The sequence below is a fragment of the Manduca sexta genome, chromosome 6 (genome assembly GCF_014839805.1).
Source record: "Manduca sexta isolate Smith_Timp_Sample1 chromosome 6, JHU_Msex_v1.0, whole genome shotgun sequence".
Lineage (NCBI taxonomy): Eukaryota > Metazoa > Arthropoda > Insecta > Lepidoptera > Sphingidae > Manduca > Manduca sexta.
In genome coordinates, this window is record NC_051120.1 from 6177670 (window position 1) to 6204295 (window position 26626).

The following is a 26626-nucleotide window of genomic DNA, read 5'->3' on the forward strand; positions in this document are numbered from 1 at the left end:
GAGTCCACGTCCACGCTGTACTCTGTAGTCGCGCGTGCCGCTCTCCGCGCTTCGTGGGCTGCGCTTGGCACGCGCACCGAGCTGAATATCGCTGAAAGCTCCGGTGCGGGGAGGCCTTGCTCTCGCGCCAGTATCCCTCCGACCAGCGATGCTGTGCTGTCTCCGGAAATAGAGTACGTCTGACGTTTTACCGTGCAGTGCCGCGGATTTGCCACCGCTGCAGCCGATTTATAAATCGTTAAATCGCGGTTCGCATTAAATTTGTCATTTGCATCACTTGCTATTAAAAAAACTGCATAGTTCAGTATAGAAGATGCTAGTCGTGTAGTAGTGTCGACCTTGTGTTGTAGCCGGTTGTTGCGAGCTGCGATTTAACGACAACAGTTTTAACCCGAGTTACATTCCTGTGCGTATGCATCTCGGGTTGATCTGGTGCATCAATTGTGTTCGCTCGTTCAGTGTAGATGTGTACAACGTCTGTGCGACGGCAGACCGGGTGCGCAAGTGTGAGTGCAAATGACTGATAGCCCGACATAGCGGGCTGAACTTGACAACATGTGGACCAAAAGATTAACGTTATGGAGGTATATGTTGTGCGTGTGGCTGGTGGCGTCGGCGGTTGTCGCCGTCGCGCGAGGTGAGTTCTTGGTCGCAACGTCGCGATTCCCGCGAGTGGGAGCGGCAGATCTTCCTTCGCGCTCTGCGTCACTACATCGCGGCTATTTTCGGAGTAACTTGCGCTGAAATTATGTAAAAAGCTCACGTATGTGCTCTATTTTTGGCGATAACCTTAGGTGAAGTTTTGTATGACAAAATGATCCAATGACCCAGATGTAATATGAATTTGTCTATTAACAAGCCCCATCTGTGCGTCAGGTAGAGTCAGCTGCGGCTCTGCGCCGTGAAACGCTTCAAAACATCTCAAAGCTAGATACATAAATAGAAATACAGGGATTTGTCGTTGTGCGACGCCATCTTGTGAAAAACGATAGGATCGTGACGACATTATAAAAATGCGAAATGTATCTGGCTCACATACTTGCTTCTTTTATTTTATGTTTGTTGGCTATGAAACTGTTTTAATAAAATTTTCTTTCAAGCACTATACTTCAATTAAAACACGTGTGTTTTAATTAACAGCAATATTTCATAAAAAAATTAATAAGTAGTAAAAATGATGTATAGTTACACGTTCACCATAATAGGATATTATTGTGTGTAATCCATATTGAAACTATTTCAACTAGACGCTATTGTCAATGTAGATCACACAAGAGAGAACGTAGGTAGATATACCTACGTTCTCTCTTGTGTGAAACGACCATTGCAGGTAGGTATCTGCAATGGTCGTTTATATTCATAGCCGCAAAGGCATTGATTCATTTATTTTGTTATATGAAGATTAAGGTTATAAATACTATTTGTCCAAGATCGACTAAAATCACGCTATTATTCCTTCCTTCTTATTCTTAATAGATTATGGTAATTACAAGCTTTTATCAGGTACACGAAATCACAGCATAATCTGCGTCTAGCGTTGATGAGAAGCACGTGGATAAAAATATGCTCAACAAAGTGAACAAAATTCTGGATAATATTTTTTCACGGCCAGTTGTATATTATAGGAGAGATTTTCAATGTAATTATTAAAAAAGTAATGCCAATGAACATGTTTTCTCTGTGCAAGGTATCCAATCAACAACGTATTGCAAATCTTTATGCAGTCAATCTTCACTGCATAGCTTTCTATGTAGGTCCATAACACCCTTATATTAAATTCATGACGACGGGCAGTGTAAATCATAAAAATGATTGATCTATAAATAAAAGATGAGTATTTCCTCTTGGTCATCTACAGAGTACATTGAGATACAAAAATTCAGGAACTATATTTAGAGTGTAATCTCATTAACACAGATAGATCTTCGTCATATCAATAATATTGATGATGGTTGATACATGAAATGCAATTTACAATGCATCTGCAGCAAAGCGCGTTGAATGTTGATGTATCAAGGCCAAACTTTCGGACGCCAGACAAAAATACAGATGCATATAACGAACAATTGAAAAGTAGGTAGGTATCCAACTAATACATTGTAGTTACATAGACCTATTAACATGAAATATAATTATTTATAGCTAATTATAAATAGGTAGGCACCGTTCTACAAAATTTTGAGATCTTTCCCAATAGTCTTACTTTACATAGGTCGTTATTTAATTTAAGTGTTCTTAACTCACACTTCCTTTGACGGTTAGACTATTTATTTACTACATTTTCGTTATTGATGAATTACTTGCTTAGCAATACTTCATTATTTGATTATGTAGAGCTCTAAGACGTCTGTATTCCTGCAACATGAGGCCTGCACATCTGCGGGTCCATATAGAATGCAATAATGTGTAATTATCAGGAGTAACACATTACAATCTGTATCTAAAAAAACTTTAGACACGTGAAACTCCACTTTGCTGAAGTCGGTTGAAATTCTCGTTAAATAACATATTACAATGTAGATAGGTACTTTTTGGAAGATTGAAAAAGGTTTTAGAATAGTTGTTATTAAATAAAACAACGAAATAGATAGAGGAGATGAAATGCAGCATGCAGAAGAGAAGAAGAAAAGAAAAGTTGAAGCGGAAGCAGAGCCCGTTTTTAATATCGATTTGTGCTCTTTTTCGTGATTTTCTGCGTAATGACTTACTGTTTCACGCAATTTATGTGGCACTATTTATACCAAATCGTCTTAGACCCAATAAATATTGCTTGACCTGGAAATCGAACCGAGAGTCTCTATACCCATAGTCCATATTACGCTGCCTGCCACTAAACTAATGAAGCCGCAAAATATAGTTTGTAATAAATTCATAATTTTCTTTCTATAGAATAATTTATATTTACTAAAATCTCAATTTCATTTATAATCATTTTTAATCGTGAATTCAATTTACCTTGTTTTATCGTGAGTATTGCCCGTAACATTTCAGTCAGGTATGATTATCATTGTTGCTAGCTAAATAATTCGTTTTTTAAAAGAATTTATTTGATGTTATTCATCATTTTTGTATCATTAGTAAGTTTTCTCAAAATATCTTTCAATTAATCTAGACTTGACTAGTCAAGTCAAGCCTAGGCCAATCCGCACTACGTCAATTGGACTGACAAAGGTTTATACTCTGTCAGTAAGTAGTAGAGAAGGGCCGTGCCCAGCAATGGGACGGTATATAATACAGGGCTTATATTATTATTAGTACTTATATTAAATTGATATATCCAAGGGTCAGGATATCTACATATAGGTGAGGAAATAGGTAATATCTAAAATTCTATTTATATTCATATTGTTTATATTTCTGATGAAAGTAGACGAGCTAATAAATACCAGGAGGATCGTATTCCTATTAAACTACCTATTTAATTCTTTTTCGAAACAACAATTGTCATAAGGATGAGAAAACACAGTGAAGGAAAGTTCATTTCAAAGTTCACATGTGCGTGGCAAAAATTATGTCTGTAAACGCCTCACATCAAAGGCATAATTAGTGTAGTTTCCTCTTAGTAGTGAAAAGATAAAAGGGACTAGCTCCTGCAGTTCTAATAAGAACATTCTCTAGTAGAGACTTTATCATCTACTTTTCATGCCATTGGTTTGCCATCTCTGACCTTCGGGCCATAGGTAGATACGGTACACCGCGGAAAGATGTCATTCATGAGTTCAGCATTAAGTCTACAATACAGAAATTCATTTCTAAGCTTTATATACTTATGACAGCGACAATACACAGTAATTTGTTGCAGCCGATGACGACGTACCTTCAGAATCACAATGCCGTCCATATATCGAAAAAGCTCTGAAAGAGCTCGAATCAGGAGATACGGAACGAGGTAAGTTCTGAAGTAAATCATCTATGTACTAGTTCCTAATGTTAAATAGTAAATTATCTAGTTATAGAATATCACTGTGAGTTATATGAAGTGTAATATTTTTGGGTATTAGTGTAGAATATCCGTAGCTCTAAGTTTGATAAATATACATTTGACTGACTTATTTGACTGACTAAGAAATGCAACAAAGATTTTGGTTATAACGAATATTATTTTAGTATGTAATTGCCATAGTGTAACAGTTGTGCCGGTAACCGTACTATTAGCTAGAGTTGATCTAACTGAACCGATAACATATTATAGTTTAATTTTGCGTTTGGCAAAACGTTTGTTTGACATTGAATGACCAACGTAAATAAACATCGTGCAACCTGTTAATAAATATGTGGCATATACTAGTTTATTTCCATGCTAAAAGTTGTATTATGTTTAAACAAGTTGTGTAAAATAAAGAATAATAAAATGATAGCAAAGCAAATAACTTTGAATTCAGACATCAGGTTTTAGGGCTCACGTTTACCGCGAAAAATTACACTGCGTTTAATATTGATGTCAACGTAGTCAATTGCAACACAGGCGCCCTAACTATTTTACAATCTTGGACATTGCTGCTTGGTAATATAAATAAAGCGATTGTTCTATCCAGACAGCCTATAGCATCCATACACACTTTCCAGGATGCAAGACGAGGCGTGTGAGAGTGTGGATGGCCCTCTTACCAAACGCATGATTTGCTCGTTGTAGGTTTTTTTTTAACCGGAGTCAAAGAACTAAAGAGAGGGGGGGGGGGGCAGCACACCAACCACACTCTCGCCAATCCTCGCATGCAATTTCTTATCTTTTACTATTTTATGTTACGAACTTTTTAAATTTTTTTGACAGGCACATAGATATTATACTATTCGTAAGCATATAACTCAGCAATTATAGTTTCTTTAATCCTCAGCAATGACGTCCATCTTGTAGTTAACAAAGCGGCAAATTGAATAAAACGAGAGTGAGGATTGGTAGCATTTGCGCAGCCTTCGCTTGGCGCGCCTCATGCGAGAGCATCCGCAAGACAAACTTGGGAGAATTTGGATCGAGGGTTAGAGGCAGAAGATCAGGCACAATTTTGTTTATGTGTCAAATCGAATACTGCCGGAAGAGTGCAGTATTTCGCATAAAAATCTATTACTTTTTTATTTACAAATAATACGATCTCTATCTTCAGTACATGAGATTTCACGGCTAATTAACATAACTTGAATTAGTCATTTTAATTATAAAAAAACTGTACTAGTACTTCATTTTAATTAGAAGTAGTAAAATTATACTTCTAATTAAAATTAACTACTAGTATTTTTTTTATGTTTTTAAATTTACTGTCAATTATTTAACTTTTTCGCATCAACGGAAACCTTTCTGCGTGTGATTTTATCATAGTACAAGTCGTCATTGAATTAAATTTCTTGGAAACTGAGTTTAAACTCGTGATAGACAATAGACATCAGTTTGTGTGAGACGTAAAATCTATTTTAACTGCCTAGATTCGTCTTGCGTCATCGATGTATCGCGTAGTTAAATTATACTCGTCACTAGGTCATCTTATCAAATTCCTGGGGTGTAGAATCAACCAAATTCCACGTTAAATTAATAGTGTTGTCGAAGCGTTTGAGAAACCAAATAAAATTTAATCGACGACACTAATTACTTATCTATTTGTTGATTGATGTTATTTGTTTGTAATGGTTGCCAGAAATGTCTCGTCTGTACCTACCTATCTACATGATATACTTATATATACTTATATATACTTATATATATATATATATATAAAAAAATAATGTATTACGAATTGGACGAAAAATAATATTATTACGAATTTATTAAAGTATTGTATCAATTGCTTGATATAAGTAATATATTTGAATTTATATTATAATAATTACTAAGTTGTAATTACTTTTCATGTTGTTATGTTATTATGTAGATATAGGTACAAATGATACTAATTAGCGGCTTACTTTTCATAATTTATAAAAAATATAATTATCTTTGAACGATTTGCAGACCGCATTTATACATATTAACAGTACCTATACGTCGCGTCGTGTTGGGTTCCCTTTGGAAAAATGTTACCCTTCACCACTGAATACTGTACAATATTATATAACGAAATCTTTTTAAAATGGTCTTTTACATAGTGACTAATGTAGTTGCGTTAAAATCCAAGCCCCGGCCACGAAGACGCGTGTGTTTTACGAACTGAAAATATCAGAATATGTTTTTTGCTTGATTCCTGAATACGAACCAAGAATTGATTGTTTTTATAACTATAAATAATTTAAACTTATCTAAACTGCTATTACACTAATAGGCAATTACAATAATATTACATTTAAAACTGAAGCAATTACAATATATTAAATATCTTACAACAAGTGTCGTAAACAGTCAGTGAAGTTGTTTATGAAATTTCAAATTATCTTTAATGTCGCTGTGAGCACACGATATATTGTTTTTCTAACAATCAATTTTACACAGCAGATAATTTGTGTTTGGCACTGTTATAATTTACGTATACATTGTCATGAAGCTCTTTTGAGGAGTATTTTCTTGATAGTTGAAAACCTATAATATTCATTCTATTTACAAAGGTACTCATTAAGGTGGTAGCTCAAGGTCCATTTTCATACATTTTGTTTCGGCTTTAATCTGGGTAACTAAACAAGTATTGGCAAGTAAAGAATTTAAATTCACGTCTAGTTAGTGATTAGTTCTCGCAGTTGAAAGAAAAACGTAAAAATAATTAATAATCATGGATATTTCGGCCTTTAAAATTTAATATGACGAAATTTTAAAGGCAGAAATATCCATGATTATGAATTATTTTTACATTTTTCTTTCAACTGCGAGAACTAATCACTTACTAGACGTGAATTTAAATTCTTTACTTGCCAATACTTGTTTAGTTACCCAGATTAAATCCGAAACAAAATGTATGAAAATGGACCTTGAGCTACCACCTTAATTAATATAACTGAAAACACGTTTATATCACTGTACGTCGAAAAAGTATAACATTATTGTCATTGTCCCACAAATAGTTTGGTCATCTATAATTAAACTCTGTTTATAGGCCAAGTGTGACGTAGATACACTTGGAGCTTGGAACATCAAATAAAAAATATACACTAACGTTAAAAAATAGCTCCAACCTTTACCTCATTTCACTGCAATAGCGAATGTATGAAATATTTTATTTAAAACCGGTTTATTTAATGTGAAACATGAAACGTGAAATTACTTTTCGTGAAGATGATTTGAATGTTTACAGATTCCGCAGAAAAAAACGACAGTAGTGAAGTAAGTATAAACGAAGATACGAAAGAAACAGCTTCTATAGAAAATGAGGATGATACAGCCGAGGCCGGGGATAGTGGGGAAGACGAAGCACCAGTGATCGAAGTTACGGACGAGTCGTACGTATCTCAAGCATCAATTGAAGACTTGGCGGATTCGGATAGCTCAAAAGAGGATACCACTCAAGAGGTAGATGATAAAGACAGTGCCGAACAAGCCGATGATAGCAAACAAGGCGAGGATGGAGACAGCAATCAGGAAGATGATGGAGACAGTAACAAGGAAGACGACGGAGACAGCAAAGAAGAGGAGGTAGCATCTGCTGATGAAACAGTCGAACAAGGTAAAGTATTTTCTATGGAAGTGTAGCAGAGATTTTGCTTCATGGTACCACAACCAAAAGTAAAGTATATCGTGAGTTGATAAATTCAGTGTATCATACTTACAGTAAGAAAGAATACTAAATAAATAAAAAGTTTAACTAAAAGGTGGACCTTGACTAACGAGTAAATAAATGAAACCATGTTAAGAAAACTATAACATATAAAATTATAATGTTTATAGAATTTTTTCTTTGAAATAATTAAACTATAAATTATGTGTAATCATACTTTATGGAGTTCATATTTTTAGAAAGTGAAGAGGAAAAAGTTGAAAAAGACGAAGCTGAAGGCGATAGTAACGAGGGCTCAAAGGAAGTAGACGATGACAGCAAAGAAGAAGTGGGAGATGATGGTCAATCCGACGAGGTTACAGATACTGAAAGTGAAGAGAAACAAGGAGACGATATTGAGTCACATGAAGCCGACGATGGATCTCAAGAGAAGGCTGATGTTGATTCTGATGAAAAAGAAAAAGAAGATTCTGAAGAAGCAAAAGATGACGAATCTCAAGAAGATCAAGATGATGCGAAATCTGAAGAAAACTTAGAGTCAGCTGAAGATAAAGACGAATCGAAAGAAGTGAAAGATGATTCAGGAGAAGCATCAGAAGAAGCAGAAGGGGACAAAGAAGAATCCGAAGAAAAGGTAGACTCCGAGGAGGAAGCAGATAAATCTGAAGAAGCAAAGGATACATCTGTGGATCAAGATGACTCATCAAAGCAAGAGGAGGAATTGAGTGAAGAAAAAGAAGAACAAGAAAAGGACGCTTCTGTCGAGGATGCTTCTGAAAAAGAAGAGGCACAAAAATCCGAGGAAGAAGCCGAGGAACAACCTGCTGAAGAAAGTAAAGAAGAACAGAGCGAGGTCGATGCGTCTACTGAAGTTGAATCAGAAGGAGCTGAAGAACAGGCCGATGAAGCAGCTACGTCCGAAGAAGAAGAAGAAGGAACACCTGAAGAGGAATTGCTGAATGTGAGTATATTAAGGATAAGTTTAAAATTTTTTAGCCCCTAGAAAAATCTAGTACTTACAATTTTTTTTCGTTTTAGATTATTGAAATTCCTGAGAACTTAAGGTCTCGTAACCATATTAATCAAATCCTTAGATTAGATGAAGAAGCAAGTGAAGCTGAATTGGTAATAGAACGATCGGCAGATATTGTCCTTAGGGATTTGAAGAGGCTTTATGAAAATTCAATCAAACCATTAGAAGTGCTTTACAAATACAGAGATTTGAGCAATAGGCACTTTGGTGATCCTGAAATTTTCTCCAAACCCCTTGTACTTTTTATGGGACCATGGAGTGGTGGAAAATCTAGCATTTTGAACTATTTGACGGGGCTCGAGTTCACTGAATGGTCGTTAAGAACAGGTAATATATACATATATTTATTTATGATTTTTTACCATATACTTAATAACATGTTAATTCGTGATGAACATTATATTATTACATCACATTTGTCACAGGTGCTGAACCATCGCCCGCTTACTTTAATATCCTTATGCACGGCAAAGATCCTGAAGTGCTGGACGGGACACAGTTGGCAGCCGACTGGACTTTCGCAGGGTTACAAAAGTTTGGCCAAGGACTAGAAGAGCGTCTCAGGGGCTTGAAATACCCAAGCAAAATATTGGAAAAGGTATTTTTTTTTATTATATCATATAAATGCGATCTCGTTTTCTAGTTTCTGAAATATTAACTCTATAAATACATTTCAGGTGAACATTGTAGAGATTCCAGGGATACTGGAAGTGAGGAAGCAAGTGTCTCGCGTGTTTCCATTTAACGACGCTTGCCAATGGTTCATAGACCGTGCAGATATTATCTTCCTTGTTTACGATCCATCCAAATTAGATGTTGGTCCAGAGACTGAAGCTATTCTCGACCAACTCAAGGGCAGAGAATCTCAGGTGATTTTCAAATACATTTAATGTGATAAAAATTCAGTACACCCTGTTATATTATTTAAACAAACTTTGTTCAAACTTCTGCTAATCATACCTTTCGATAATGTTTCATGTTATTTTTAGACGCGAATCGTGCTAAACAAGGCAGACTCAGTGAAACCGGAAGAATTGATGCGCGTGCAAAGCGCTTTGATATGGAACATCTCGCCACTGATGAGCTCTGCCCAGCCACCGGTGATGTATACGGTTTCTCTGTGGTCGATGCCTTACGAAGCGGGCGCCCCCATGCGCCTCTTTCAGGCCCAGGAGCGAGAGCTGCTGCGCGACCTGCGACACGCCATCGACAAGCGCATAGAGAATAAAATAGCGAGCGCCAGGAGATTTGCCGTGAGTTTCCGCCAATGACTTATTAAACATTATTATTACTAATTGCAAAATATTCAGAAGCATGACTATATATAAGGAAAAGTTATGGTCGATATTGTATACTATTAAAATAATTTTCAGGTTCGCGTACGTAACCATGCCAAGATGGTTGATTGCTACCTGACCACATATTACAACCATAAAACAATATTTGGCAACAAAAAACTTATCGCCGACGCAATCATCGAGAACCCTCAGAACTATCATATCTACGAGGGTCTCAGTACGCTTACTAATATTTCAAGGTAAATTAAACTTAATTTTAATATTTCAACCGACTGAAAAAACTTGATTTTAGGATTAACCACCTAATGGCAAACGCAGTGCAGTTAAAAAAGAAATGTAAGCTGAGTATGATATGCAGAATCTCAGTAGTCTTGTCTAGTTGCTGACTTAATCAAAATAGGTCACTACTTAAAATAGGAAACCTTTCACTAAGGAAATGATTTTATGCATGACTCCTAAACCGATATAAATACTTTCGGCGCGAAAAACAAACGTGCAACCTCTTATCTCACTTTCAGTTACTCATTCAATACATGCTGCTGGTGGATGCCTGTCGTAAGTAAATATAATGAACTAATGTCATTGTGGTTACCAGGTACGACTTGCCGGATCCCGAGACGTATCGGGACTTCTTCCGGTTGAACCCTCTGTACGAGTTCCAGCAGTTGTCGGCGACGTGCACGTACTTCCGCGGATGCCCCATCACGCGTCTCGACGTAGCCATCGCTTACGACCTGCCCGAATTGGTGGGCAAGTACAAGAAGATGGTGGAGAGCGCCACGCCGCAGGGCATGCCCAAGAGTTGATGCCTCTGCGAACGAACGAACCCCGCGCCACACTTAACTCCCGCTTTTTAATTTTCGCCAATCGGATTGGAAATAATCATATTGGGCACATTTTGCATTTCTTTACCTAATCGGACATCAAAACACTTCATACATCGCATTTTATCAGTTTTTTAGTTTTGTTATTTTTTTGCTTAAATACTCGCTTATTCCTGTTTTTCGGGTGAATGATGTATTTGTATGATTATATTTATTGTGACTTTCTTCGTACGTTTTATAGTGGTGGTGATAGAAAAATAATGCAAGACAACTTCCAGTATCCTAATTAACACTGTCTTTTATACAAGTCTCAAGATTACCATTAAACTAGTCATTACTGTAATGTTTGTTAGCGAGATTATATATTAAGATACGTAGTGTATAATATGTTCCTACAAATAGGACTAATCCCATACGTATTTTTCTTTGTTAGTTATTTTAATGAGACACACTGTGACTATTTAAGTAAAAATTAAATAAAAATCACATTGGTATTTTATTTCAAACTTCATAAAATTTATATGATAAACATCGTAGACCTAAATCAAGACGTAGACGAGTTAGAAGAATTATAATATGCTATACCCAAATAATATGTAATAGCTCCAATTTGCTGTATCCAATTTAAACCTTATTTCCCTAAGAATAGAGTGTTTCTGTGGCTCTCGGTCTATTTAAATATCAACAAAAAGGAACGGGTACTTAAAATAATTTTCAATTCCAGTTTAAATAACCCTTCACAGATGTGTTATATATAGACGTATTATAATTACTAATTAAAACACAACACTAAAACTGATTCATGATAAGTTCTTTATAGATTTTTTTATTGCTTTGAATGACGAGACGAGCTTGCCGTTCGCTGATGGTTAGCGATCCGACCGCCCATAAACAGAAGAAACACTATCTAACACCTTGAATTACAAAGTATACTCAACTGTGCTCGCTATCCTGAGACATAGGACATGACATCTTATTATGTCCAGTAGTTACACTGACTACAGTGTGCTTCAAACCGGAACACAACAGTGACTACACAATGCTGCTTGGCGGCAGACATTGCGGTGGTACCTATTCAGGCGGACTCTCACATATGAGAGACCTACCATCAGTAGATATTAGATTATAAGTAACCTCCTTATAGGTAATTTATAAGTGTTATACGCAGGAGATATTATAGTCCACAAGTGAGTGCGCAATACACTGGTGCACTCACTGTTCCTTCATTCTCAGTCCGGTGAGACGGCAATCCTACATGATCGGAGAGAGATCAGACGCAGGACCAACAGCATTACGTGCTTTCCGAGACACTGGCAACTTCCTGACTCCGAGCTGCGACTGAATAATTTTTAGATGGAAAAGCCCTTTTACAATTATTTTTGGCTCGACTTAGGATTCGAACCTAGGACCTAAGCGCAGTAGTCGGACTCATATCGTGTACGTATTACAACTACGCCACGAAGGTAGACACTTGATACCAGTGGCGTGCCTACTGCTTTGGGTATGGGCAAGCCAAAGCAGCAAAAAAAAAGATCGCGTCTTCGGTTCATATAAAATGTACGTTTGAAAATAAAATAGGTATTGAAGTTGATACCTATTTTTCAATGTACTTATACTTACTTAATCTGTAGGAGGTAAGAAATGGAGTGGATAGTGCATGATGATGAAATTATTTTCGTACCAGAATGTCAGTGTAACAAGTCTAGCTGGTAGGTGAACATGCAACAACTAGCATGTCTTGTTTGCACTAGAAAATCTCATACAAAACGACAATATTATTTTATCCAAAGCGAAGACAGTTTTCTGGTTTGTGAAACAAATAAAAAAAAATTGGCACGACATTAAAAATAAAATTACAATAGAACTGCTTACACAGGAGAAAGGAAATTACACTAGAAGGTATAAGTTACTTTCAATCACTATTCTTCCACAACTAGCTTTTGCCCGCAGCTCCGCCCGCGTTATAAAATTTTTCGGGCTAAAGTATTCCGTTATAAAAGTCACGCTATATATTTCCCCGGGAGCCTATGTTCTTTCTAGGGTCTCAAACTGTCTCCATACCAAATTTCATCTTAATACGTTGGGTAGTTTTGAGTTTAACACGTTCAGGCAGACAGATGCAACGGGGGACTTTGTTTTATAATATATTTTTGTAGAACTTTTTAAGAGGAACAATCCCGTCATCCATCATTGTTGCATAACTTTAACCGTTTACGCAGCACACGCAACGGAAGCTCTCAAAACTAATAAATTTTCCCCGTTTTTGCAATATGTTTTATTACTGCTCCGCTCCTATTGGTCATAGCGTGATGATATATAGCCTAAAACACTCCAAGAACAAAGAGCTATCCAACACAAAAATATTTTTTCAGTTCGAACCGATAGTTTCTGAGAATAGCCATTACTGCTCCGCTCCTATTGGTCTTAGCGTGATGATATGTAGCCTATAGCACTCCACGAACAAAGAGCTATCCAACACAAAAATAATTTTTCAGTTCGAACCGGTAGTTCCTGCGATTAGCGCGTTCAAACAAACAAACAAACTCTTCAGCTTTATATAATAGTATAGATTTACAAATATTATGATGAAACTCAGTGTTGACAAATGTTTCCCCAAAGAGAATTATAATACATATGGAAATGTTTCCCCCAAGTTTGGAGCATTTAAATCTATGTGGGGAAAAGAGGGACAAAAAATTACGATTAAGAAATTATTTCATCGGTGGAAAGCTAATCAAAATAGTCATCTAAAAGACTCCATATAAAATCAGAGACAATTGTTTTTTTTTTAGTTTGGAAATATGTCTAATATAGTCGTCACTTTTTTTTTCTATTATATGGCTACAAGCACTGAGTTGCTGTGCTACGCCAAAACACTTGGCATCACTGCTATTCTGTCTGTCATTGACTAATTTGTCAATTTTGACAATTGGTGCCATCACTGAATTTTTTCGTGTTATTTGTAAGCTTAAATTAAATTTTATATTAAAAGTAACATAAAAAAATAATATTGATAGCCTTTTTGTTAATAAAAATACTGAAGTTATGCACACAGATTTGTCACCGCATTTACACACCGATGAGTGTAACGTTTTAATTAAAAAACTGTTAGATTGTCACGACGAGGTTAGTATTTAATTGCATAACTATACACAAATCATAGCGTAAATAAAAAAAGCGTTCTGTTTTTTATGTGATGAGGGAGTTATAATATGACTATAAAATATAATTTTAACCTCTTATTTCCAGCATCCATTCCGTAAATTTTTAGGATTTTGCAATGACTATGACCGTGACATGAGGAAGTGTCTAAAAGCAGAGAGACTTAGAAGACAGAAGGCCAATTTAGATGAAGCACGTAGAAGACAAGCCGAAATTCGTAGTCGAATATTAGCACAAGAAAAGGCTGCCGCTGGCCACTGATTCCATTAAATAGCAATATTTTTTTTTACAATGGAGTACAATATATTAGACTCAATACCAAACATAGCTGATTACAAGTCATTTACCGAAAGATATTTCAGCAAAAGATATATTACAAATGTCAATGGCATTGAAAACAATGATATCATGCTAATGTTTCACTCAAATAGAATAGCGCTATTATGCCTAGCCCCAAGTCACAGCTTTTTTAAAATGGACGGAGACTATAAAATTAACTTTTCTATTGGGAAAGTTGACAGATTAAGTAATTCTGTAAAGGGAAAAGGTAAAAAAGGTGGACAGTTATTAATGCCAGATTCTATAGTTTGTAAAATAGAATTTGAAGATGGAAAAACTATTGACATACCATGCTGCATGAAGGGAACATTAATAGAAGTGAATGAGGAATTAGTAAAGAATCCTCAGCTATTAAAGGACCTGCCAGATTCTGATGGGTTTATTGCAATTATATTATCAAGCATAGCCAACTCTGAAGCAACAAAAAATGAACTGTTAGCCCATGAAGATTATTTGAAAGAGAAATGTGTGAAAAGTATTGATTAGATAATAAAATTTAATTTGCTTAAAAAATATATTTGGTTGTTTTTGTTACAAATTGCCCCACAGTAAGCGAAAAGCCTAAGATAACAGTTGAAGTGGCAGTATTGTTAGAGATAAGTGTGTTGCAACATCGTTAGCTTATCACTGACTGACCTCTGACATCTTTGTATGATATAGTTGTTGAAATGTAATGTCAGTACACACGCTTCATTGGTAGAGTTGGGTGATAATGTGCTCCATACACTTAAATCGTGTTTTTTTAGTGACGAAATTTCCAAAGCTTTCGTCAAGTCTCTATTTGCGGTGTAGTAGTTCTGATAGCCAAGTCAAAAAGACTCCACTGTACAGCTTACACGAAAAATATGGAGGTAAACTCGTAAATTTTGCAGGATTCTTCTTGCCAGTGCAATATTCCGACATGAGTGTGTCAGCGTCCCACTTGTTTACCAGAGCAAGTGCGTCGATATTCGATGTCTCCCATATGCTTCAAACTAGAGTGAGTGGTAAAGATTGCGTGTCATGGTTCGAATCAATTTGCCCGGTCGACTTAAAAGGTATGGCCGATGGATCCAGTTCGCTCACAGTTTTCCTAAACGATAAAGGTGGCATCATAGACGATTTAATCGTAACGAAAGTAAACGGAGAAAACTTATACGTAGTATCCAATGCTGGTAGATTACAAGTGGATAAGCAACATATGGCGGAAACTTCACAAATATACAGAAAGAGTGGCAAAGATGTTAATGTGGATTTTTGGGACGTGAGCGAGCGAGCCCTTATCGCAGTACAAGGTCCAAAAGCCGCCGCGGTGTTGCAACCATTAACCGATATCGTTCTAAACGAACTGGTGTTTATGACTTCGAGAGTTGGCAAAGTGGCGGGTGTGGAATGTCGCGTCACGCGCTGTGGTTATACCGGAGAAGACGGCGTAGAAATATCTATTCCAGCTGACAAAGCAAACGATGTTACGGAAGCACTGCTGCAGTCCAACGATGTAAAACTCGCAGGATTAGGCGCGCGTGACTCACTTCGCTTAGAGGCTGGCCTGTGCCTTTACGGCAATGACATTGACGAAAACGTTACTCCCGTAGAAGCTAACTTGACTTGGTTGATCGCAAAACGAAGGCGAACGGACTCTGGTTTCCCAGGTGCGTCTACTATATTGCATCAAATAAAACAGGGGGTCGCCAAAAGACGCGTAGGTATTAGAATTGAAACTGGGCCACCAGCAAGGAAAGACGCCTTGTTGAAAAACAAAACTGGCGAAGTAATCGGTCAAGTTACAAGCGGTTGTCCTGCTCCGTCCATAGGCGGGAACGTCGCCATGGGCTACGTCCCCGAAGTAATGAAGAAAACGGGAACAGAATTAATTGTCAACATTAGAAACAAGGATATACCTTGTGTTGTTGCTAAAATGCCGTTCGTTCCATCTAAATACTACATCAGAAAATAAAACGCATACTTCCAAAATAGTAGTTTTACTTATAAAATCTTGAATGTAACTGGAAAAATATTTATATCATATAACAAAAAGCTTGCACCTCTAACAATAAAATTAAGGTTAAAAACATAAGAACAATAACACTAAATACGACTAACCTAATTATTAAATTCTCATTTACGTAACGCCTCAACAGTCAACTTTATTACAAAACTAAGACGCTTGCGTCATATCGTCAATCCATACAAAGTGTTACCTATTTATATACAAAAAAAGACAAGTCGGAATGTGCACTTTTTCATTTCATTACAATTAATACTGTTTATCACGATTTATACTAACGATCAACTATCACAGAATATTTATACAATTCGATATTGGAATGGATTTACATAACTAAACAGCTTGACCAATGAATGGAAAAGCGACAAATTTTGGGGCAATTTAGGATTTTATTTTTAAATACTATTTGACAACATGTTCTAAAACAAATTGTTATGTAGGCAATGATGCTTAGGCATAATATTTAGCTTTTTTACCTCCAAAATATTCAGATTATATTATTTTAAATGGGGTCAGAATAACTATTCACATTGTGTGCACTTAAAATTGTCCTAAGTGTTAGTTTGTACGCTTTTGATTCACGAAATTTATATTCCTCAATAAACATTAAACTTGTGAGCAAATTTTCTTTTCACCTCCTTAAGTATATGTAAGTACAAGGCACCTATGACACGTTTATACCAAGTTTTATATTATCCACACGTAGTTCTAGCACGAAATGCGGTGTGGTAGGACGTCCGAGCTGGTCGGAGCGCTGCGTGGGTCATTGATTACTATCCACACCCGGTTCAGAATTGAACTGCGATTGAGCTAATCTAGTGATGTCTTGATTTATCTTGTCTATCATGATGGAATACTAAAATTTAAAAATTAAATTATTAGTAAACTTATAAACATATAAATTTTCAGAGTACAAGTATTAAATTGCGACACTATAAGTACTAGAACATTATTCTTATTATTTATTAAGATGTAACAGCTAATATTTTATGTCCTATTTTTGCATGAAATAATATTAGGTCAATACAATTCAAGAAATTTGAAATAAAAATACTTATTATATTACATACTATAATTAAATTCAGATATGTGTAATTACTGCTTAGATTACAACTAAAGGGACTTTATGTGTAATCAAACACAGGACTTACATCTGGCGGTTGATATTGTCGAGCTTGTGTTTGCTTCCCCTTGCTTCGGTCGTCTTGCACCCTGCAGTTAACATGGTGGCACAGTTGTTTTTGTAATTTAAGGAATATCTGCCGGTATTCATCTTGTATTCTATTCATTTCATTATTTATGTGAGCATCTTTTTTAGCATGATAATCCTGAAAATTATCAAAACTTTAAAATTGCATTCGCCTATGATTTAAAATTAATTAATAATGAATATTTTTATATTTACCTTATGACAAATAATCATCTTCTTGGCATTCTTGTACTTATCTTGTATGATTTGGTGCTCACTTTTTAATTTTTCATACCTCTCTTCAAACTCGGCAAGTTTAGTTTGCAACTCCTTCACTTTTGCCTTCATAGCTTGACATTCCTTGGCGCATGTGCTACTTCTTTGCTTCCAATCTTCCCTCTCACTTCTTAAAAGACTTTCTAGAGAGCCAAGATGTGACGCCTTTTCCTTATATTTTTCAGCCTTCATTTTCCATTCAGCGATCGTGTCTATAGCCTTTTGACATTCCGCTTGCATGATGTTATGGTCTTTAATGAGAACAGATATTTCCCCTTCTTTCGCTTCTAATATCTGAGATATTTTAGTCCGTTCGTTTATTATGAATTCCTTTAAAGTTTCCACTTCCTGCGCTTTCCTTTCTACGAGTTCTTTCAGTTTCGTTATCACTTCTAATTGTTCGTTCTCTATTTCTTTTATTCGTCTCGCACAATTCATTTCGACAGTTTTCATTTCTAAAGTGAATTTCTCTGCTATTTGATCTCTTATGGCTTTCTCTTTCAACATTAGAGCAGTCTGTAATTATATAATACAGTTGTGAATACCACTTATACTACCTACGTCACTCACCTTTTCTTTCGTCAGTTATTTGCTGTAAATAGTCTAATTAAAAATTACAAAAGGGGCAACTTCAACATTTTGTAACATAATGTCTATAAAATAGACTCACTAACGCCTTTTATACCCAAGATGCGCAACTAGTTCCAACAATGTCTACAAGTTCATCCTGTTTCATGGTAGAGGACAAATCTATCGCTATACTGCCGTGTTAAGCTCAAAAGCGGTATCTCAAAAAAAAAACAAAAACTTGTTTTTTATGTCTACAGATAGCTTAAAGAAATACCCATCCATTGAACTTAATTAAATAACGGTATCTTGTTTAGAACTGGTTAAAAATAAACCTTAAAGGAGTTTCTCTAACTAAGTTTTACATATAAAACTATATTTACAACACTTCGATTATCTCCAAATAAGGTTTCCCCGACATACCGTTTTTGCATTTAGCACGGCAGTATATCGGACATAAATTGAAGGTGATATTGAGTCGAAAAGTATATCATTTTACCCGGCTCGGGGATCTAACGCAAGACCTTCGCGTGAGTCTTGCAACTAATCGAAAGAAAACTACGGCACCCAGGCTGTTTATAAAATAAATCGATCATAAAAAACAATATATCATAATGCTACGTTCAGAATAGTAAGTTCTTGCAGCTATATATTGTGCAAGAACTTCGAACAGAAGAATAGGACTATACTGCGACGTGCAGCAAATCATGCGAGCTTAAAAAATTGCTGAAATCAGCTTGCTCTGATTGTGTATACGGTAAAAAATGCTCGCGAAATTCGACTTCTTCAAGTGTTCTTTCTAATCTAAACCGCGCTTGACATTGCAATTACCTTAGCAGCAAGTCCGTTGTCGCAGTCACTAACAAGGTTTTCGATGCTGACGGAGTCGTGCGGTGATGTTGCGTTCTCCTCGGTGTTGGTTGCGACTGATCGTAGTTCGCTCAGCTTCTTGTACCGCTCCACTATGTACTGTTGGAAGAACTCCGCTTTCCCTTTTAGTTCCTTCATGAGCGCTTCGTTGCTCTCTTGAGCGGCTTAAGAAAATATGTACGTTAGCACCATATTTAAATGAAAATATGTAAAAAAAACATTCATTGTAAAACTTTCTTACCCAATTTGATGGTGTATTCACTAAGTTGATCGTCCAAAACTCGAATGTGTTTCAAATGTTTCTCGCACTGCGAACACGGCTCCATTTCTTTTCGCATCGCGGATTTTTCATCTAATGCGAAAACATTATAACAAGATATTATTTGGATATTTTGTTTGTATCTATGAGGTATTAAATGAGACAGTATGTGAGGAAATTATCAATGAATTATATAAATAAACTCACATTACTTTTATTTGATATATACACATGTCTGTAAATTTTTAATAATAAACAAGTCTTAGATAAGAGTTCAGAAGATTTATCTTTGCATTAATCACAAGACTTAATCTGTTATCATCCTTGCATCCCTATTTAACCATACACAGTTCAAATCTACACAGAAACCTACACAATAAATAGGCTAAGACAGACCTTCAAGGTACTTATCCAATTTCTCCGCAAACTCCTTTTGTTTATTCGTGAAGTCGTTTTGCAGTTCCGATATTCTTCTATTGGCTCTATCTAACTCTTCTTTAGCGTTGTTAAGGTCTGAAGTCAATTTCTCAACTTGTTGCTTATACTTTTCAGTATTCTCTTTCAAATCTCTTTCTTGACTCCTAAACATATCTTTGTCTTTTTGTATCTTTGTTTGTAAGTCTTTAAGTTCTCTATTTGCTGAGTCTCGAGTACTACACGCCTGAAACAAATAATATTTTGTGTTGCATAATCCTTTCACACATAAGTAAATATTTACAATAAAAATGGCCATTAAAACAAAGTCTTTATCTTATTTACTTCAAGTTAAGATGTAAATATGTTTTTAATTTTTAGATGGCTATCGGTTGTTCATAACTATAAGATAATGATCTGTTAATTTCTATAAAAATATATTTTATTATAACCGCACACGCAATAAATATTTTTCCTCTTAGCTATCTCTGTCCTTTGAAGGATCAAAGAAGCAGGCAGTGTAGAAAGGAGGTATTTATTATAAGTCTTAATCCATTGTATTATAAATGAGAAAGTAACTCCGTCGGTCTGTTGCGCTTTTTCGACTAAACTACTAACCCGTCTTTGATAAAATTTATTGCAGAGTAGGCTTGAATCATCTTTAGAAAAATCTTTAGGGGAGGCTTATGTTCAGTAGTGGAGTGCATGAGGCTGATGGTGATGATTATATAGATTTGAATCATAAGAAAGGACAGAGGCTACTTTTATCCCGGAAAAGTTCTTTACGCGGACTAGCCGCAAGCAATGCTAGTGATCAATAAAGATTTTTGTTTATTACCTGCAAGTACAGCGTCTTAAGCTCCCCATTCTCTTTCAGCGTGTCCTTCAACTGTCCGCTGTATCGCTCCAGTTCTCGCAATAGATCCGCGTTCGCCTCCTGGACTATCGATGCGCGACTTCCTTTCTCCATCTTTAGTTTATCGTGTTCCATTTCCAGCTCGGTATATTTAAGGTCCAACTAAAAGATTAATATTTAATAACAAAATTATTATAATAAATCTGTGAGGTATAGTTCAACAACAAAATATAATACCATGTACTACTAATTTTACGAATGCAATGAAGATGCCGATACTTAAAATGTTTATTTACACCAGATGCATAAATTGCTGAATGAATTAGTACAGATAAACCACGACTTGGGATTCATATATTTCTAGGTATTATTATTCCGAAAAAGTTTAAAATAAGTTTATTTTTTCACAATGGTGAAACTGACAGCAAAACTTAAGACAAAAAAAAAGTACATTTTTGAGTTCAGCCCTGACTTGCTCAAAGTCGCGTTGGAGCTGTTCATTCTGCTGTTTGTAGCTGTCCAACAGGTCGCTGTCACTGTTGCTGTCTAACACTTCGAGTTTCTTCTGAAGTATTGTTAAACGGTAGTTCATTTGAATCTCCAAGTTTTTCTGTTCCTCTAGTTTTGTATGCAACTCTGATTCTTGTTTACGATGTTGTTCAATTTTCTTGTCGCTGCAATTTTATTTTCATTCAATATTTCAGTCACAACATGCAAAAAGAATAAAGTTTAAAATCGCGTGGATAGTTTTACCGTTTGTTAATTTCTTCTTGAAGTGCGTTTAATTTTTGCATTTGCAACTTATATCGACTTAGTACCTCTTTTAGTGTTGCCAATTTTCCCGGTGAAGGTGGATCACCTACACAAGTTGAAACACAACATAAAGAAGTTAATTTATATTATAATATATATAAGCTATTATAATATTACACAACATACCATAACTGTTTTCTGGCATGGATTCTAGTAATATCTGATGGAGAGTCGTGCGCCAATTTTCGTATTCTTTCTGTGTGGCACTTAGTTTATTCCGACACAGAACAAGCTCGTGCGCAGTCACTTCCAGTTTCGTCTGAAAAATATTATAAAACATATTACTTCAAATTAAAAACAGATAAAAAAAAGTAAAGAGGAATTGGTGTAAGGAACTTTTTTGATTCTACCCTGCAAAAGGTTTACTTTCCGAAGCAAAAGTAATGTAAATGACGCAGACAAAAAACTGATTGCCTATAAATATTAAATCGAACTCACTCCAAGCTCCTTGACTTGTTCCTTAGCAGCATTCCTTTCTGTTGTCAACTGTGACACTCTCTCCTTGAGCCTCGCTGTCTCGCCACTCACCAGTCTGCTCTGAGCTGCCTCTAACTCATTCGCGAGTCTGTTAATCATCGCTCCCTTTTCCACGAGTATTTGTTCTTTCTCTCTGTCGCGCTCCATGCCACGTCTCTCCAGTGTTTTAATTTCATTTTCCTGGTGCATAACAAAGATATTATTTTCAAAAAGTTGAGAAACAATAAATTAAATTTAGCATAGGCCAATTCATATAAAAAGATTAGTACATGCAATAATTGAAATGTATTAGGACTTAGAAAATACTTTGAGTTCTTGACTATTATGTCAGTTTTGTTTACTTGAATATACATTTTGCCATATATTTTAGTTATAATTTTTAAAGGTATTATGTAAAGTGTATTGAAATCAATTGGCATATTTTACCTTCTCGTCAAGTCTGCTTTTAGCTTTAACCAAGTCGTTTTGTAACCTATCCACTTCTTCCCTGTGTCTGTAACAAATAGGCCTCTGATATTAATATGTTGGATCATTTATGGTAGCACTTTTTTACTTTAATTTTCTTATAATAAATAAAAAGAATGATCTAATGCATTACGTAAAGTGATTTTTAAGTTACCTTTAAGGCGATACATCAATCAAATCATCAATCGGCCTTTAAAATTTAATATGACGAAATTTTAAAGGCAGAAATATCCATGATTATTAATTATTTTTACGTTTTTCTTTCAACTGCGAAAACTAATCACTAACTAGACGTGAATTTAAATTCTTTACTTGCCAATACTTGTTTAGTTACCCAGATTAAAGGTGAAACAAAATGTATGAAAATGGACCTTGAGGTATCGCCTTAAGGTTATTCAAATAGGGTATTTGACTGTGTTTGATTCTGTGTATTTTTTATATATAACAACAATTATCACAAAAATAAATCTTTCTGTGAACAGCATTAAAATTCGATAAGAAATAAGGCAGTAATTCAAATTTCAAATATTGCTTCGTGCAGGAGTGGGCGTGAAATAGGGATATCGCTCCATCTCTTTCATTCGCACCCAACGTAATGTTCGCTGACATGACATGCACGTATGTCATCCCTTTTATGTTTTTTGACGCTCACCCCAACTACCTAATTTCTAATGCTTATAACTTGTAGATTTTTCACCACATTTTAGTAATTTCTTCTGTTTTAGAATTTATACGACATACATATTTTATAAAAGTTATATTTAAAAATAAGTCAAATACCATATTGCATGGAGTATTCAACATAAAACTCACCGATCTTGTTGTTCTCTAAATAGAGCGTCGGTGTCGTGACTGTGTGCTACCTGATGGGAGTCATTTAGTTAAAATAAGTAGTATGCCAATTAAATATATTATAACGGAGGATAATTCACAAGCTCTAAAATATTGAATTAAGATTCAAATTATCTGTTCATTGATCTAGTTGAAATGTTCAATGGCTACCCACAATTGGGTTTTTACAGCAATTACTGATGTCTTTAAGTTACATTGTGTTTTTAAAATAAATAAAAAATACTAATGTTAGACTTTATGTTCCATACAGTGATGGACTAATAGGCTTAACTGAGTTTCACTCATCATAGGCCAGAAAAAGTCTTGATGAATCTTAAATCCAAGGTTTCTACATACTATGTTTATTATGTAAATATACATACAATTTTACTATTTGAGTCAGATATGCATGCTTCAGTAAGAATTTAATATTTTTAAAAAATTTTAGATCACGTTCATAATATGTACTTTACAAACGGGCTGTGGACTATGCATAAGCTATTTTGTTACCTGAAGTGTGTGCAGTCTTTGTTGCACATCCTGAAGACTCATGTTAGCAGACCGCAGCTCCAACTTAAGTTGCTCTTTGTCTTGATCACTTTCAATCAGTTTGTCTGTCAAGTTCTTTACTTGTTGCTCAAGCTCAATCAACTTATGCTTACTTGATGCTGTGAAATAACAATATCTTTATACATTAAAAATCTTATGCCATGTAGTTTTTGTATCTCTTTATATTTACATTTTTCCTTCTCTCAATAATATTTTAAAATATACATGACATAATACTAGTTTGTAGTATCATTATAATATTTTCATGTAACATAGAAGCTGATAAGAATAAAAATATTTTTTATTTACCAAGCAAGTGATGGGCCTCCTGCAGGGACAACTCCGCCTTGTCTCTGTCATTGATAGCAGCTGCCAATCTCGCACGGAGACTGTCGATCTCTGTGTCTAACTTCTCCATTTGTTCAGCTAGTTGTTGACATTCTTTGACCCTCATCTTAAATAAAATATGTTCACTACGTAAACAATGGAAACTTAAAGTTTATTGAATTATCACGCTTACTTTTTTCATTCCATATAACTTCACAGTGCTATATGATTAAATACTTACTATATCAGATGAGAGATAATATTTATTATTTATAATAAATATAATGTAATAATTAATATAGCATTCAAACCGTTAGTGAAACACATAAAGACTTTGGCCAAAATTTGGAACCAGTTGACTGTTGGCTGTTAGGCTCTCCAATTGGTGAAATCCAAAAGAGAGTATATTTTTTAACTATATTTGTGCTACTGTGATCCAGGATTCACAAATATTTGTTGACTTGTATAACATGCGGTGTAATTATTATCAAGATGAACTCACCTCATACATAACTTTAAGTTGTTCATTGTTCATATACTCTTGTTTATTGTCATAGTTGTGCACACCATTCATATGTACTGGAATTAAAATAAGGCAATTAAAATTAAACAATATTGTCTTGTCTTGCTAACACCGCTTGCTGTAGCTTCATTCCCATGTTAAAGATAAAAAGTTAACTTTAGCATTCAAAGATTGTTCTTTGAGTTAAGAAATCTCTAAAATTAACTGCAGCTACAGTTTATTTAAATTTTAGTTTAATTTTCAATTTCAGTTTAATGAAATGGGTTTTGTAAGAATCTAGATTAAATGAGTTGGAGATTCAGCTGGAATCATATGAATAATGTTTATTAAGTAAAAACTGCTAAATAAATCAGGAGTGTCGTCTCCTATTTATAATTTTATATAAATAATTATTATGCTAATATTATACAATAACTACCTCTATAATCATGTTGAAAATAATTATTCTGTCCATCACCAGCTCCATATGGACTGAACTGCATCTTCAAGGCTTCTTCTTGGTGCCGAATATGAGACACATGGTTCTTGGGTGTTTCTGAATATTGTTTGGGTGACTCTGAGCCATGGTGCGTATCTTTTAAATGGGTTAGTGACTCTACATATGTTGGTGGCAAGCCAGTGCGGGATTGTGGAACTACAATTAGTACAGATTTATAAAAATAAGATAAATTTATAGTGTTATAAATTTGAAGAAAATTACGAATGAAATATTTATTTTTATTGTGGTATATAATATATTCTACTTACTACAATTACTTTGAGTAGGATCCAAAGTAAAGTTTCCACTGCTGTTTACTGAACTAGCTTCGTCGTCGTCTAATAAATCGTCAAATGCGTTCGCTAATTTGTGTTTTAGCTGTAACAAAAGAAGAGTAATAAGTATAAATGTGCACTATTTACAAAAATAACTTCGAACTTAAAAAACAATTGTGCAAGGCGGGAAACATATTCAAATACTTTTAAAAACTTTACACATAAAATTACAATATGTATTAGATATCTATCAACCTCTTCATTTCGTCTTTTTTGATCTTCCAGTTCTTCTTGTTCTTCGAGTCTGTCTTGGACGCTATTGTTTATGTGTATACTAGCGGCGCCTTGAAACAAACTCATTCCTGGACCATCCATATTATTTCAAACAATAAGTACAAAGTATAATACGATAACTAAATATCAGAAACGTTTCTATTAACTTTCAATATAAAACTTTGTGGAGAAAGTATGTAAATTACAATGGGAACAAGAAACAAACGTAAGAATCAAAAGTCAAAACATGTTTTGACTTTTCGAGTTTTGACTGTTCGCAATTTGACTTTGTCGGTTGGTTGACGTGACGCTGCTGAACAACTAGACCTCAAATCAAAAGCTGGGCTTATGCATTCCGTTTTTTCCGCTTTCGAATTCAGATTCAGATTGAGTGATGTCGAACGACGAAATAGGAAATCGATAGAGTTGTCTAGTAAAAAGGCTACGTTTTAGGTTTTTATAACCGGATTTCGGATTCAAGAATGGGATTAACTTGTTTAGTTTTTGTTTTCACTTCACTTTCACTTATAAAAAAAACGAGTTAATTAAAATTTCATCGTATTAAATTTTAAAGACCGAAATATCCATGCATATTAATTATTTTTACGTTTTTCTTTCAACTGCGAGAACTAATCACTAACTAGACGTGAATTTAAATTCTTTACTTGTCAATACTTGTTTAGTTACCCAGATTAAAGGTGAAACAAAATGTATGAAAATGGACCCTATTCTGAGAAATTATGATTAATTTACTCACAGAAAATTTAGGATACCTATGTGTGAGGTAAAGCCAAGTTATATAGATTTTATGGTTTGAGATTCTGAATTCCGGTTTTAATGTCCGGGTATATTAATCCGATCTTAAATTTGAAATCGAATGGAAAGATTTCAATCGAATGAAAAAAAACGCCAT

The 26626-nt window shown here is 35.0% G+C and overlaps 4 protein-coding genes across 6 annotated transcripts; 3 read left to right on the plus strand and 1 right to left on the minus strand.

Annotated features, from left to right (window-relative positions):
* Window positions 1-55: 55 nt before the first annotated feature.
* LOC115447297 lies at window positions 56-11269 on the plus strand. Of its 2 annotated transcripts, none has more exons than XM_030174308.2 (11): window positions 56-173; window positions 465-637; window positions 3803-3889; window positions 7209-7577; window positions 7868-8589; window positions 8667-8988; window positions 9087-9259; window positions 9339-9530; window positions 9651-9914; window positions 10035-10198; window positions 10555-11269. In XM_030174308.2, the coding sequence occupies exons 2-11, from the start codon at window positions 556-558 to the stop codon at window positions 10763-10765; spliced, it is 2586 nt and encodes an 861-aa protein (XP_030030168.2). In that variant the 5' UTR covers window positions 56-173; window positions 465-555; the 3' UTR covers window positions 10766-11269. The 2 variants fall into 2 exon arrangements, with proteins under 2 accessions (XP_030030168.2, XP_030030167.2); XM_030174307.2 differs by having other exon boundaries at window positions 63-173; window positions 460-637.
* Window positions 11270-13649: 2380 nt separating this feature from the next.
* On the plus strand, window positions 13650-14801 carry LOC115447296 (COX assembly mitochondrial protein 2 homolog). Of its 2 annotated transcripts, none has more exons than XM_030174305.2 (2): window positions 13650-13909; window positions 14033-14801. In XM_030174305.2, the coding sequence occupies exon 2, from the start codon at window positions 14237-14239 to the stop codon at window positions 14768-14770; it is 534 nt and encodes a 177-aa protein (XP_030030165.2). In that variant the 5' UTR covers window positions 13650-13909; window positions 14033-14236; the 3' UTR covers window positions 14771-14801. The 2 variants fall into 2 exon arrangements, with proteins under 2 accessions (XP_030030165.2, XP_030030166.1); XM_030174306.1 differs by having other exon boundaries at window positions 14033-14373.
* A 150-nt stretch (window positions 14802-14951) lies between these two features.
* Window positions 14952-16237, plus strand: LOC115447295 (aminomethyltransferase, mitochondrial). Its single transcript, XM_030174304.2, has one exon. The coding sequence runs from the start codon at window positions 14997-14999 to the stop codon at window positions 16218-16220; it is 1224 nt and encodes a 407-aa protein (XP_030030164.1). The 5' UTR covers window positions 14952-14996; the 3' UTR covers window positions 16221-16237.
* Window positions 16230-26036, minus strand: LOC115447294 (nuclear mitotic apparatus protein 1-like). The gene is made up of 19 exons (XM_030174303.2): window positions 25696-26036; window positions 25435-25543; window positions 25106-25321; window positions 24667-24743; window positions 24147-24291; window positions 23799-23956; window positions 23271-23320; window positions 22419-22485; window positions 21954-22172; window positions 21642-21774; window positions 21456-21561; window positions 21154-21376; window positions 20685-20864; window positions 19829-20093; window positions 19415-19525; window positions 19135-19337; window positions 17677-18252; window positions 17423-17599; window positions 16230-17127 (listed from the first exon to the last, which is right to left on the minus strand). The coding sequence occupies exons 1-19, from the start codon at window positions 25813-25815 to the stop codon at window positions 17035-17037; spliced, it is 3228 nt and encodes a 1075-aa protein (XP_030030163.1). The 5' UTR covers window positions 25816-26036; the 3' UTR covers window positions 16230-17034.
* Between the last annotated feature and the right edge of the window lie 590 nt (window positions 26037-26626).